This window comes from Athene cunicularia (genome assembly GCF_003259725.1).
Source record: "Athene cunicularia isolate RWA chromosome 5 unlocalized genomic scaffold, athCun1 chr5_part2, whole genome shotgun sequence".
Lineage (NCBI taxonomy): Eukaryota > Metazoa > Chordata > Aves > Strigiformes > Strigidae > Athene > Athene cunicularia.
Genome location: NW_020799102.1, coordinates 1,752,059 through 1,766,623, shown reverse-complemented (window position 1 = coordinate 1,766,623; position 14,565 = coordinate 1,752,059). Strand labels below are relative to the sequence as shown.

Below are 14,565 nucleotides of genomic sequence, written 5' to 3'. Positions count from 1 at the left end.
CATCACCACCATGCTATCATCAGCCAGCTAAGGAAAAGCCATGGCCCTGCTCCACCCCATGCCGTCCTCAGCCCCACCAACGCCCTCCCGCCTCAGCTCCGCTCCTGCAGCCTGGCAGAGGATACGTGACGGCCATGCGGACGCCGGAGAGCTCCTCCACCTGGTAGAGGACGTAGAGCAGGCCAAAACCGAACACTCCCATGATGTGCGTGGTGAGCGACAACAAGAAGAGGAAGAAGTAACGGTAATTGCGCCGCCCGATGCAGTTGTTGACCCAGGGACAGTGATGGTCAAACTCCTGTTGGTGGGGAGAAGAGACGGTGAGGGGCTCGGTGGCCTGCACCAGGTTAAATCTACATAGAAACGAAGAGGCACCAAGACCTGGCAGTTCCTCACCTCCACACAGTTGTCGCAGACGCTGCAGTGGGAGCAGCGCGGCGGCCGGTAGAAGCGGCAGGTTGCGCACCACTTCATGCGCACCTGAATGCCCTTGATCTCCACCGTCTTGTAGAGCGGAGCTCGGAAGTCGTCCTCCTTGTCCTCGTCCTCCTCAGCTGATGGGAAAGCCCAGCGCAGCCATGTGTCAGGGTGTGAGGGGAGGCAACGCTGGGGCCCAGCTGCCCTCCCGCCCCGGGGGTGCCCAGCGTCGCCCTTCTCTGTCACCATCTTGCCATGCACAGGGACCAGCCTGGGACCCCCAAATACAGGTCGAGGAGTGGGGGGGGCTCTCCCAGGCCCTGCCCTGTAAACAGGACAGCCGCCTGAACTGCAGGTACCCAATACGGGGTGCAGGACTTATGCTGCTTCCCCAACCTGGTCCTGCAGGCTGGACCCGGGGCTACTGTCCCCATGGTGTCCCCACCTGGGCAGGGTGAGGAGGGCTCTCCTCGAGCCTCGTGGGGTCAGTGGATCCTCTACCTCAGAGGAAGGGTGGAAGGAGGTAGCTGTACCCCAGACACTTTCCAAGCAGAGCCAGACTCACCTCGTGGGAATATGCCTGGGTCCATGAAGGTGGCCATGCTGAAGTTGGCCAGCACGAAGAGGAAGACAATGGCATTGTAGACAGGAATGACTGGGGAGACGTACAGACTGAGCCCTGGGCACCTGCGGGCATGGGACAGTGAGACACGCCAGCCCCCTTCCACAGGCCACCGCTCCATGCTGCCCCCCACATCACCCCCCATGGGTGTCACCAGGCTCTGACGGAGCCCTTGGGGTGAGCAAGGGCCAAGCAGGTGCTGACCTCCCCCCCCCTTGAGCCCCATAGCTAGTCCCGCAAGCCGTTCCTGCCGTGCTTGATGGTGGCCTGGCTAGGACGTCCACGTTGCTCGCTCTCGGGCTGTATTTCCAGGCTTCTGCCCAGGCAGGCAGCTGTGGAGGCTCCCTGCCACCAATTCTTCCTTTTGCTCCCACCTAGGGCCCTCCACACCTAAACCGGGGCTGCGCCCAGGCTAGCCTGACCTCGGGAGTGCTCAGCCCCCCTCTGCAGACCAGCCTAACCCAGCCCCAGGGGAGCGCTCGCGGGGGGCTGGTGCGGGGAGCGCTCCGGTAAACCAGAGAGCAAACCCACCGCCCACCTCTCGCACCTACAGCCCCATGGGTGCTGCTAGCGCGGGACCCTACCGCCACGGGGACCCTGTCACCGCCCTGCTCCTCCGAGGGGCCCCGGGGGGGCACAGCGGGGGAATCGCCACCGGGTGGGCAGGCTCAGGGCAGCGGGCTTCCCCCTCAGAGGCGCCAGCGTAATACCCTAATCTGCTTTGCTGCTGGGATTTTAATCCCGCAGATCTAGGGCAGCATCTGTCCCTCTCTTCCCCCCGCAGCGGTAAGTGCAGATGGATTTAGGCAGCCAGGGCAGGGAGGGGCAGAGCACAGGGCAGGGTGACGTGTGGTGCCAGCGCTGCCAGTGCCCACGGCCCCGAGCAGGTAGAGGCGAAGGGGCAGGTGCCCTCCTGTCCCCTCCTCTGCCACTACCCACTGTGACGCAGCCAGGGGATGGGGCGAGGCCCCCCCGCCCCTGTCCTTGTCACTGCAGCCCTCAGAGTCTGCTCTGACAGGGAACAAACCCTTGGCCCAGGGCTCTGCCCCCAGTTCAGCCCAGTCCGTGGGGCAGAGTGAGGGGACAGGGATAGGGGTGGTGGCAGGTGGAGGAGCTGCCGCCAAGCAAGCGGCGGGTGGGAGAGAAGCCAGGTCTGGGCTGGAGGAGCGGGCACACCAGCAGCAGAGGGAGAGGCAGGCATGGCTCCATGCCCCGGCCCTTCCTGCACCTGGAGAGGGCAGGAGGCAGCAGCAGTACCTGCCCTCCGCTGGACAAGGACACAGCCATCCCCGTCCAGAGGAGAACGGGAGGACAAACCCCCTCGACTTTACAAGACCTCCTCCTCACACCTCCACCCTCAGCAGCCCCTCCAGGCACCGACCCCTCACACCAGATCAGGGTTGCACCTGCAAACTTCACTAAAACCTCTTCCGCACCCTACCCCATCCCTCCACGCTGCCCAGGAGCCCCTGCGTGCCTCGCCCTCCTGGCACCTTGGGCGATAACTTCCCACCTCTACCTATCTAGGGCAGCATCTCTCGGCGTTTCACCAAGAGCTCCCCTCGGGGGCCGGGAGCGGCTCCTTGACAACTCCGCGCAGCACCAGCCATGCCGGCTCTGCCTCCGGAGGTAGCCGGTCCCCACTGGAAGCCGGCCAGGCGGATCCTCTGCAGCACACAGCCAGAATGGGCCCTCTCCAATCTGTGCCCTGAAACCCTCAGAGAGCAGCTTGGAGAGGAACATGGCATACGTGACGAGGCCAAGACCTGAGCAAGGGAAGAACACAGTAGCCACGTCGAGCCCAGCATGACCAGCACCGCTGGAAGCCACGCCAGGAGCGCGGAGCTCACACGGAGCCCGGCTTCCCCTTACCCTGCCACAGCCGGGCTGTGCCCATAGAACAGCACCAGCAAGAAACGTTCAGTGGTTTGAATGGTTGGCAGAAAACGAAGGCAAGAAAGTATCTGTCTCACAGAGGGCAAACGTATTTGCGGTGGGGCAGGCTGGCAGGGCAGGCATCACCCAAAGCAGAACTGGGCAAGGGGCAACCGCCCGCTCCTCGCGGCTCCCAATGCCGGGGTGTCGCAGCAGTGCGGTTTCAAGGTCCTCGAGGGTCCCCACAGGGCTGCTCTCTGCCCTCCTGGCATGGCACAGCCCTTTGGAGGGGTGTTTCTCTCCTCTCCCGCCCTGAGCACTGGACGTGGGCAGCGCCAAGGGGAAGGTGGCCGCTCATAATGTCACTGTGCTCTAGGGAGGGCAGAGCCAAGCGCCCCATGTCACTGAGCCAAGCACCCCGATGCCAGCAGCCTCCCCAGCTCCACTCTCAGCCCCACTCATATGAGCAGCAGAGAAAAGACTGTCAGAGGAAAAGGGGCAGGAGATGAGCCCTGAGGGTAGGAAAAGCCCTTCCAGAAACCCCGAGCAAGGAGCTCCTCTCTCTAGGAAGGGAAATGCCAGCCCAAATCTTTGCTTGAAAGGGATGAAGGGGAGCCAGGGCGACCCACGGCATGCCAGCCATCCCTGCGCAAGGGAAATGCCAACAGCAAGGCTGAGCCAAACGGGCAGCCCAGGTCCTCAAAAGACACACCCTGGCAAGGCAGGGGAAAGACTGCGCTGCCTCAGTGAAGGCCAATGCAGAGGAAAAGCTCTGGGGCAGGCAGAGAGGGAAGGACTGGCCTTCAGTGGGGAAGGGAACACCTCTCCCATCACCTCCCAGGAGGGAGAAGCACAGCTCCCAGGGCAGTTCCCTGGCGTGGGACAGACCGACCCTTCAGCCCCAGACACCTTAGCACTGAGGAGGACGCAGCCACGGCCCTGACAGGGCAACGAGCGATGAGAGAGGATCAAACGGAGGAGACCTGGATCCCCTGCCAGGGCAGCTCTGCTCTGGGCCGCATGTTCAGCCACAGGCCGCGCAGCCACCAAGCCCAGACTCCAGGGTGGCTGCAAACCCTGCGGCCAGACCCCAATTGCTCTGAGTGCCAACCTGCCAGCCGGACGCCACAGGGGGATGAAAGATCAAACTTGGGCCTTCAGAAAGGAGATCTGATGGGAGAAGCTGATGTGGTGCCTCGGGGCCACCTTACAACCCCCATCCCTACCAGGTCTTGCTAGCTGTGTGCCACTGGCCAGGCGGGCTGCTCCGCACCGGGCCAACTTCACACCCTCCACAACCGGCCGGGGATGCAAAGCCACCCCAGGGTGGGATTTCATGGGCCAGAGCAAGCAGAACGCCCTCCCCAGGGACCACAGGACCCGCAGCTTACAAGGATGGCCCCAGGGTCGCAAGCACAATGCCAGGGGTCTCCCAAACATGGCAGCTCACTGCCTGCTCTGCTCCCAGGGACCCCACCGTGCTGTGGGAGGGAAGCAGGAATCCTCACGACACACAAACCATACGTTACTTGAACCAAACCACTCGCTGGCATCCATGGCCCCAAAGCCAGGGGAGTTGCCTCCACGAGATCAGCCCCACCCCACGGGAGGGAACACAGGGAGCAAAGGTGGCTGCCGAGCCCCGAGGGGACACCTCCTTATCAGAAGCACCGACATGCTCCTGCCTTTTGCTCTCACAGATGGAGAGCACAGGGTTCCGGAGCACAGGGTTCCCAGGGGCAGCCAGTCATCTGCAGAGGAGGAGGAAGAGGAAGGCTGCTCGCCATCGTGGCCATGCAGGTCCCAGGGAGAGAACTCACCAGGTTCCCTCTCCAGATCGGGATGCCGAGCACGCCCATCACTAGGAGAGCTGTCGAGACTTGTCTCTGGCAGCACATGAGAGAAATCGGGGAACCTCGGGCAAACTGAGTCACATCTGGATCCGAGACGAGCTGCTTGCCACTAGTCATACCAGAAGAAGCCCGTCACTCCCCAACCTGACTTCCCCTGCCCTCCACAGGCTCGGAGCCACCCGCAGCCCCTTGTCCCCTGCCCTCTCCCTGGAGAAAGCCGCCCCAGCCCGCCTGCACCCCTGGACTCCGACCTGAGGCCGTGCCAGGGCCAAGCTCACCTCGCCAACCTCGCAGCCCCTCCAGCTCTCTCTGGCCACGCTGCGCACACAACCCCCGCTCACCACCACAGGTCTGGGTCCAGCCAGAGGCACCACGGCCTGCAGGGACGGCTGCCTCCCGCCCCAGCGTCCCATCCTCACCTCCCTGTCCTCTCCCCCGCCAGCACTGGGGGAAGTGAGAGCTCCTTCCCCAGACAGCTTTCCCAGGTGCAAGGATGGCAGGACAAGTCAGGGACAGAGGTTTTACAGACAGATTCACCCAACTGCAAGAAAGTTTATACGTTGCAGGCTTTTATACAGCCCCAAAAGCCACGTGGAGCTGTGACCATGGGCAAGAGTTGAGGCTGAAGGAGGAGGCCGAGAGAGCCTCTGTCCAGAGAGCCCCTGCCAAGGTGCTCCCCACCTCCCGGGGGAGGGAGAGGCCAAGCACCGACTGCACGAGGAGCAGGGACCAGCACAGGCCAGCGGGGAGACGCAGGACTGAGCAAACTGACCCCACGGGGGAATTCTGGTCCTAAAGCAGCACCTGTATGAGACCCCAGTGAGTCAGAGACCCCCACTCCTTCCAGATGGAGGACGCGAGCATCCCCGCTCCCTCCAGCACAATCAGCCTCAGCAAATTTCAACTGCCATGTGTTCTGCAGATCTCCTAATTAAATGAATCAATTAAGTAGAGTTCTTGGCCCAGAGATATAAAACCTGGGCCAGTGGGGATGGACCAAAAGGCATTCAGTGGATACGCTAGAAAAAACAGAGATGTTCAAGAGAGCTGGGCTGAGCCCCGGCTGCTCTGCCCAGGGTCGGCCCCACGGGAGGTGTCCCGGTGCCTCCCCACTGCACAACTCCCCTTTCAATTCCCAAAGGATGAGCTCTAGGTCTGGCTGGGACAGTGAAACCCTCCTGAGCGGGTCTGCAGCAGGCGCCGCGGAGGGGGGCTGGCATCCCACTCGCCTCTTTGGCCAGGCAGGGAGTGGGGGCTCCACGCTCTGCAGGGAAGTGGCTGTGTGGGCAGGAGGCAAAGCTTGCCGTGGGTCTGTACGTCCTTCCACCCCACCCCACCCCAGTGGCCCAGCGGGAGCTGCCCCAAGAGAAATGTAAGGCCGGCGAGTAACACAATTCCCTCCCCGACGAACAACCCATGTGAAAGTGCGCTGCGCTCTGCTCGAGATTTAATTTGATGTTCTAAAGTAGGTTAAATAACATCCACTGACCTACAATTAGAGCGACCCTGCCCAGGTGTTCCTGTTCTGAACAAACCTGCTCTGCGGCGACAGCTCTCGGCTCGGCCTTGCACCGTGGCTGACAAGCGGCTGCTATCGGCCAGCCCGGGGCCAGGGGCTCGGCCATGGCTGCCAGGACGGGGTTTGGGGGTAGGGCTGCCCTGCCATTGCCCCCCAAAGCGCAGCCAGCTGTGACCAAGTGGAGGCACGCCTGTCCCCTCAAGTCACAGTGCGTCACGTGCTCGGAGGACGTTGCCCTCCCTCCTATTCTCTTTCATCCCCTTAAAGCAGGAGAACAGTCAATGACTTCTGCGAGTGTCTGACGGCCCGGAGCTGGCAGCGACATGGGGCTGCCGAGTGCTGGGTGTCGGGTGGGGGGACTGCTGCTGAGCGACACCACCAGCTGCCTCCCGCTCTGTCCTTTACTCCTCAAATTACTCTTTTATTGCCTGGTTGTTGCCAGGCGTTAAAGCCACGGTGACCTTCCAGCCGTTGGACGGCTCCATCCCAGGGAGCGGCAGCAGCCATCCCCGTCCAGCCCTTTTGCCTCCCGCTGCCCTGCCAGCCCAGCCCCAGCATAAAACCCTCACCAGGGCACAAGGGAAGGTGCCTACCAAGAGCAAAATCAGCCCAGGGAGCGGCTCTCCAGGAGCAGGAGCAGGGGGTGCACCTCCCTCTCCGCCCAGTCAGTGAAGAGAAATGGTCAGGCAGGGAGAAGAAAGGGAGCTGATCCCCAGCCTCGAGGATGAAACCAATGGATGGGCGAGGGATGCAGGGAGGGGTGAGGGACAGAGGGATGGGGCGAGGCTCAAAGACGCAGATCAGAGCCAAGAGCAGCCGCCTGGCCAGCCTGCCTGAGCAGATGCAGGCAGCAGTCACCCCTGCCCTCCTCCCCCCTGCCTGGGATGGTGGCTGCTGCTGCACCCCCAGCCTGGCAGCCAGGGCATCTCCAGACTTCCCTGACAATCCCAAACCCTTTGCACCGAGCCACCATCCGGCCGTCCATGCTGTGAGCACGAAAACACTGGTCTCACCATCAGATCTTGCTGCTTTCCCCCCAGACACCCACCCTCAGACCCCGGCCCCAGGAACATGCTGCAGGATTTGGCAGCCAGTCCCAGTGCTGTGCTCCAGGGCTCCTGCCCGGCACACACATGTCTCAGCCCAGCCCGGCTGCGGCCGCTCGAGCAGGGAGCATGGGCAGCTCCCTGCCAGGGGCTCACCGGAGGCTGGGTAGCCTCCACCGCACCCTGAGGTCCTGCCTCCGCCCGCCACCAACCCAGAACCGGCTCAGCTCGGCCCCAAGTGAGCGTTAATAAGCTGTTTATCATCCAGGGAGGGAAAATGTTAACGTGAGCAGCAGCCCTACCCCTCACCCAGCCTGGGCAGATCCCTACAGTACGGCCTGGCCCTCTCCAGCAGCACCTGGGACCATTTTACACCCTGGCTTCCCCCACCGCCTCCAAGGCCAACACAGGCGTCTGCCTCGGGACCCGGTGACCCGCCAGCATGCCACCTCCTTCGGGTCTTCTCCAGAGACCAAACCCTCGTCTCCTCAGGGCAAGGCTGACGCCAACAGCAGCGAGAGCCACACAGGGGTCAGAGTACTTCTCCTTGAACTTTCCTTTGTGGCTCACAAATCAGTTACGAAACTCTAAAAATAACACGGAGCCCGCCCCAGTCCACCAAACCACTTCACTTAGCTCCAAAGGAGAAAATTATCTATGCCATTTTCCACCTACAGGTCACAAACTAATTCCCAGCCTGGCTGATTTGTGAGAGTTGCCAGCGAGCCAAGCGAGTTGTGCAAACACCCAAAGAGAGGGGAGAAGAGGCTGCCAGGAACCGGAGCCGAGTGGTGGCAGGGTGCCTTGCTGGGATCCTCTGCGCCCCACTTCCTCGGCTCACCCCACGGGAAAACCGAGTGGAACGGGGCCAGCCAAGGCTGAACTGCTCCAACGGACTGTGGGGCTGCTCCATCGTCCATCCTGCAGCACCCAGGGCACGACATCCCCCCTGTAGCCCAGCAAGAGGTCACAGCTCTTTGGCAGACACCCCCCGCATGGTCTCTGCCCCCCAAACCTCACAACACCACTGAGGGGGCTGGGTCCCAGGGCCTCCCGTCACCCTCCCAACTCTTTGGCTGCGGCGTTGGGACTCACGTGAAGGCAAAGAAGAGGGTGGTGGCTCCCACTAGGAAGATGGCAGCAGCTGAGACTGGGACGTATTTGCTGGGTTTGAATCTTTTTCCGGATGCTGCTGGCATGTTGGAGCTGTGGTGGGGGATCCGCCCCGCAGCATAGCCCAGGCCCAGCGGGACTCGGTGCGAGATGAGAAGGGGAGGGGAGAGGGACGGGGGCAAACTGCTACCCAGCCTCGGTGCTTGCTCCCAGGGCAGGCTCTGACCCGGGCCGACAGTCCGGAGAAGTCCAGGGCAGCCTCCGGGGCCCAGGAGAGGAGTCCAGCCTACACCCTGCCCCACAAGGGTTCGCAGGGAAGGAGGTTTAAAAACATTAAAAATTCAGAACAGAGAACGGGATTTGGCTTTAAAACTGCCAAGAGCCTTTACGAGCTTCCCTCAGTCAGGCAACAGCCCGCAGAAAGTGGGTCCCCCACGGCTGGTGGCAGCAGCCAGCTCCGAGGGAAGGGACGGCTCGGGGTGCCAGGAGAGGGGCTGGGCACACCTTCCCCCCAAGCCAGCACCCTGCGGGAGAGCAAGACACCGGGAAACTTCTTGCAAAAAAGCCACACCGGGAGTCTCAAGGAAGCCACTTCTCCTTTTTTAATCTGCCCTCTGCTGTGCTGCAGCCCCCTCCGGTCGCTGTGTGGGAAGAGGGGGGTTGTCTCGCAAGCAATCTGCTGTGCTTCCTCCTCCTCCTCCCCCTCGCTGGAGGGGGTCACAGAACACTCTCCCTGATTTCACTGGGATCCAGGACCGGCTGGCTGGTGGTGGCTGTTTAATTTTATTTATTTCTCTCTTGACTGTTAAAGCCGAGGAACAGCTGGTGCAAGGTTGAGCTGTAAATCCTTTCTTTGCAAGGGGGGCGGGAGGGGAAGGTCCAGCAGATTGTGTGTTTTCGTCCTCTTCCTACTTGCTCCTTTCTCCTGACTCCCCAGGCCTTTCCACAGGCTCAGTATCCACTCGGTGGTTGGGAATTGACAGGAATTTCATAAATCTTCTCTGCAGCAACCATTGCCAAGCAGCACAGGGTAGGTTAACGGAGAGGTCTGGAGGGGAGCTTTCAGGGAGTGCTTTTACAACCCCAGAAGACAGCTGATGGTGAAACCGGTGCTGAATGTGTCTGTCTTGCCCATGACCCGAGCGGTGTGGGGGAAGATCTCAGTTTGTTCCAAATGGCTCCATTTCTTCCTCCCCTTTCTTCGCTAAAATTTTTCTTCATTAATCCATTCGTCTTTTAAAAAACCTACATAAAATCATTAAAACGACATCTGGTACGCCACACCTCACCTAGAAAAATAAAAAATAAAAAATTAACAAGGCAAGAGAAGAGACACAGTCATGTAAAAATACTCACTGAAATGACACCGAGTGCCCCAGGACACAGAGCAGACGATTAGTGGAAGATGGAAACAGCGTCTGGTAGATTTAAAACCCTGTTGGCAAGTCCCCACCAGCAAGATGCCGATCTCCAGGCCCAGCTCTGACACAGACTGATGCCATAGCCCCAGGCCTATCCCCCAACATCCCTTTCCACATCTGCAAGGCAGGAGCAATGCCCACCCCACGGAGGCTGCGCTGAGCCAAGGGAGCCCAGCCGCAGCCCGCTGTCTCCCCTCCCACCCCCAGGCCCAGCAGCATCTGCTGCAGGGGAAGCCTAGCCACCTAACCCGCCTGAGACCACCTGGGAAATCCACATTGAGCCCCAAAAAAGATGAGGGACCCTGCGACTTCTTGCCCAGTTCCTTTCCGCAGTGACAGCTTGAGTCCAAACGCCTGCTGAGGGGAAGGGGCTGCTCAGAGGCTGGAGGCCGCAGGAGGAAGAGACAGCCAGGACCCCCGTCCCCTTCCCGGGGGGCAGGAGATGGGAGAGGCCCGCGGAAAACACCAGCCCCTCGACCAGAGGAGGCGCTTGCAGCTGCGGGCAAAGGAGGGCTGGGTTCCCACTAAGTAGCTCCAACTGTTTTTGTGTGCCCTGTGAACGTGCCACTTTGGCTGGTCACGAGGAGGTGGGAGGGAGCACCACGGGTTACAGAAAACCAAACCTTTCTGAATGTGGAAGGAGGAGACACCAACTCGCCCCAGACTCCAAATGCCCAAGAGCCCGTCAGGGACGAGCTACACACCGAGTCTATCGCACCGACTATTACAGCTACAGCATCGTTCCTGGTCTGTCACTCCTCCTCTGCTCCGCTGCCTCCCCATTTCGTGGCCAGGCCTCCCTTGCACTGCAGGTCCAAGGACAGCCCTATCGACTCCTTCACCTTCTCCTTCCAGTTTTCTCTTCTTCTGCCTCAAAGTTTTGTTCTTCAGGATGGACAGGCAAATATCTAGTGCTGACTAAACACTTGTGAAGGTTGGAGAACTGCGGCACAAAATTAAAGGCACATTTAATGACAAGAATATATTACAATTAAATCGGTTCAGTCACAAAACAAGGCGTCAGACACTCTGGCTGACTAATGAAGGAACCGCTCCCACTGCAGAGCGGCTCTTTCTTCGCAGAAACGAAGCTCAACTTCTCCAACCAAGTTTTTTTTTACCCTTGTGACCAAGAGGAAATGCTGGACTAGTGGCTATGTGGTGGCTGGGAAAAGCTCTGGTTTCACCTGGTAGCAGCTCTCAACCATGGTGAGTTTAAGAGTAATGCCAGAGAAAATGGTGGTTTTCTGCAGCAGCTCCCTGGCCATGCTCTACCCCCTGCCAGACACCGAGCTCCGAGGAGAGGAAGCACAAGCCCCAGCACTCACGATTTGGGGCAAAGCCTGACACCCCACAGAGATGAGCCCGGCCGTGCCACCACTGAGGGGGAAGCGCTCGTTGTCCGAGCTGGCTGCTGCTGAGGTCCGGGCGGACAGCAATTCTAGGGATAGGTTACTCGGAAGTTTAAAGATGACATCACTGCTAATTACTTTAGCAGAAGCAATCTGCTAACACGCTGGTCTGCTGTAACAGAACACCCCAGCCCTTTGAAACGCTCCGCTGTGAAAACAAAGCCACACCTCAAACTCAAACAGATACTGCCGAATTGGGAGTTTTTTCCTGTGATATTCCTCCCCCAGAGACCTTCTCCACCCCTCTCCTTGCACAGCGCAGTTGGTGTGTGCTCCTCCATCGGGTCCTGCCTCAGCTCCCACCTGGAGATGGGGTCGAGGGCTCCAGCCCCTCACACAGGGTGACCCGGCACACGGCGCCTTCGCAAAGGTTGGCGTGCCCCCTCGGCTCAGCGCAGAACACGCACCGGGCAGCACAGCAGCCAGCTCCTCATCGCATCAGGAACACATGAGTCGAGATAACTGCTCATGGGACAGTCTACCTGAATGAGCACCATGTGTGGGGGAGAAATCCCCAGCGCTGTCATTAGTAAGACGCAACACAAATATATTCCCTGGCTCCCTGCCGCCTGCGCCCAAGAACAACTCCACAACTCACCAAACCTCTAAAAGGCTGCGGAGCCCATCCCGCCCACCCCCCTGAGCCCCCACACAGCTCGGGGATGCCCCCCTCGAGCCCCACAGAGCTCCTCCAGCACCCGTCAGCCCTGCAGCTGAGGCCACCTGCCCCAGAAAGGCCCAGGCAGAAGGTGGCAGGGAGGCACAGCTGCTGCCCCCCCGAAGCACGGGACACCTGCGTGCCCTGGCCCCTGGTGCAGCTGGGAACAGAGCACAGCCAGGCCACGGCAGCTGGAGAGGGTGCAGCACAGGTAGGGCGTGCCGGGATCTCTGCTCTGCCAGCTCCAAGGCACCTTCTCCTCTCCGTGCTGAGCTCCGTGGCTTACCTCACCCTGACTGTCCTTGTCGTTTACCCTGGCGTGCAGGAGAAACCCAGGCAAAACCCACCAACTTCCCGCAGATTACGCTGATTTAGGCCACATTCACACCGATCCTCCCAAAACCATGCTTCCCTCCCCAGCCTTCCTCTTCTGCAGCCCTGCAACCTGTCTGCCTCCGGCCTATCAACCCCTTCTTTCCCTCTGCCCTCTTTCCAAACCCTTTGTCTCTCTGGCCACTCACACACTTCCCTGCTCAAAAGACTCCCCAGCTCGTCTCGCTCACCTGAGGTTTATATGGGCTCTGCTCCTGCCTCCGGCTCCTTTCCCTCTGCTGCTTCCAGACCAGCAACTCCTCCCTTCCAGCTTCTCCAGACCTGCCCCCGGCTCAGCCCTGCTCCGTCCTCCCCCAATCAGACTGAGCCTGTGTCACTGGTGACTCCCCTTTCCCTCTCCCTTGGGAATTCCACCTGTTTTTCCAATCCCAGCACCCCCTTTCCAGAGTATTTTCCCAGCTCTGCTCAGCCACCTCCGGAGCACTCCTCCCCAGTCTGAAGGGTTTGCCCCTGCTCATACAAGGAGCTGCTTCTATTTCCCCTCATCTCCACATCTGGGGACTTCCTTTAATTTTTAATTCCTTCCCTCCGGACATTTGCAAGTGTGACTGCTGCCACATTCCATTTCTTTCACTCTGAGTCTGCTCTTCTTCAGTTAAAGTCACACTCTAATTTCCTCTTCTTCCAGCACTTGTTTCTTGAAGCCCTGCGCTCCTCCTCTCCTTCCTACTGCGCTCTCCACCCTGCTTTGCTCCCGCTGCCACAAGCCCTCTTTTCTCACCATCTTCTCTAACATCTACCCAGATGTAGCCTGAAGAGTTGTGTGCTTTGTGGCTCAATCTTTCCGAAGCATCAGACAGGACACGAAAACATGCTTCACCAGGCTCTCCCCACCTTTGCTGGGTTGGGGAGAACACGTGTAACCAGCTCACAACATTCCCTTCCTTATTTCAGTCGCTGTTGATAACCACTGCAGCTCCTCGACGCGCTCCTACCCCTGGAAGGAGGAAACACGCACATGAACATTACAAGCTTCCCTTAAATGCGGCGCCTTTCATCACCGCCCGGGGACAGGAGCGCAATGGCACGGCAAGGAGAGAGTTCACTTTCCATTGCTGGTTCATAAACGCGCGTCGCTTCACCGCAGTCCACAGCTACCTACCTGCCCCAAAGCCACTGGGTTTTGCGGCGTGGGTCAGACAGACAAGCGATTCCTTCCACGTGAGGCAACTCCCAGGCGGGGCAGACCCAGCATGGCACACAGACAGGATACGCTTCACCTGTTCCCGCTGTGCTTTGATTAACTACGCTCGGGAGTCACGCAGAGGAGCCCGTTCCAGAGCTCGCTGCTGGCCTTGGCCTCTGCACCCCCAATCTCCCATCGCTGAGCCCAAGCAACAATGGCAGACTGAGTTCAAGGGTTCCCTTCTTCTCCCTCCACAGGCTCTCTGCTCTCATCTACTGCGGAGATTTAAGACTCTAAAAACCAGCAGAGAGAGCAAAAGTGTTCAAACCTGCCAGGTGGCAGCACAGCTGAATCAGAGCAAACATCCTGTGCTGCAGACCACCAGCACAAGACCCCTCTCTGCCACCCTCCCCGTCCTCCAGCATGGAGAGGTACCTCCAGATGGGAAACAGGCTCCAGCCAGCACCCCTCTGCTGCAAGGGGTGTCTGCAACCACAGGACCCAGCAAGAAGTCAAAGGATTTTTTTGAACCCAGAAAACAGGACTGGACACCAACTGCAAGGATGCAAGCTGAAAACTAAAAGGCTAAGCTGTCACGGAAAAAGTAAATGCAGAGACTCCCTCCACAACATGAAGCCCTGGAAGACAATTTTCTTATCGCCTGTGCCACGGTAATACGGAGCTCAGGCCTTGCTGTGCTCTGCACTGTACGTAAATAGGAGTCTCTGCCTCAAAGAGATGATTTGGTGACACCTCCCTGCTTTTAGTTCAAAAGGAGGATGCACAGCCACACGTAGCAGACACTTCTGCTCTGGGGGGAAGTTTGGAAGCCAGAAAAGGCCTCTGTGGCCATCCCCAGGCTTCAAGTGAAACGGTCTGCATCTCACAACTGTGCTCCTCCACAGAGAGACATACAGTTTTTTTAAGGAGAGTAAGATACAGAAAATGGACAAATATTTTACTGTAGACAACAGCTAGGAGGCTGGCATCCACTTGGTGCTTATCTCCTGGCCTGGCTTACACCACTCCCATCCTCCTTCCTCCACCCGTCTCGCTGGTTTACACAGGATTAGCCCCATTTTACGGGCAAAGCAGGGAAGAACATCTCAT

The 14,565-nt window shown here is 59.5% G+C and overlaps 1 protein-coding gene across 1 annotated transcript in view; it reads right to left on the bottom strand.

Moving 5' to 3' along the window:
- The window catches only part of ZDHHC5 (zinc finger DHHC-type containing 5), a 16,681-nt gene extending 4,134 nt beyond the window's left edge, over positions 1–12,547 (bottom strand). Inside the window, exons 1-6 of the mRNA XM_026850160.1 lie at positions 12,500–12,547; positions 8,428–9,734; positions 983–1,104; positions 397–554; positions 126–298; positions 7–13 (exon numbers count right to left, since the gene is read on the bottom strand). Of these exons, the coding sequence (XP_026705961.1) occupies positions 7–13; positions 126–298; positions 397–554; positions 983–1,104; positions 8,428–8,531 (564 nt within the window). The 5' untranslated portion in view covers positions 8,532–9,734; positions 12,500–12,547. The remainder of the gene's footprint in view (positions 1–6; positions 14–125; positions 299–396; positions 555–982; positions 1,105–8,427; positions 9,735–12,499) is intronic.
- Between the last annotated feature and the right edge of the window lie 2,018 nt (positions 12,548–14,565).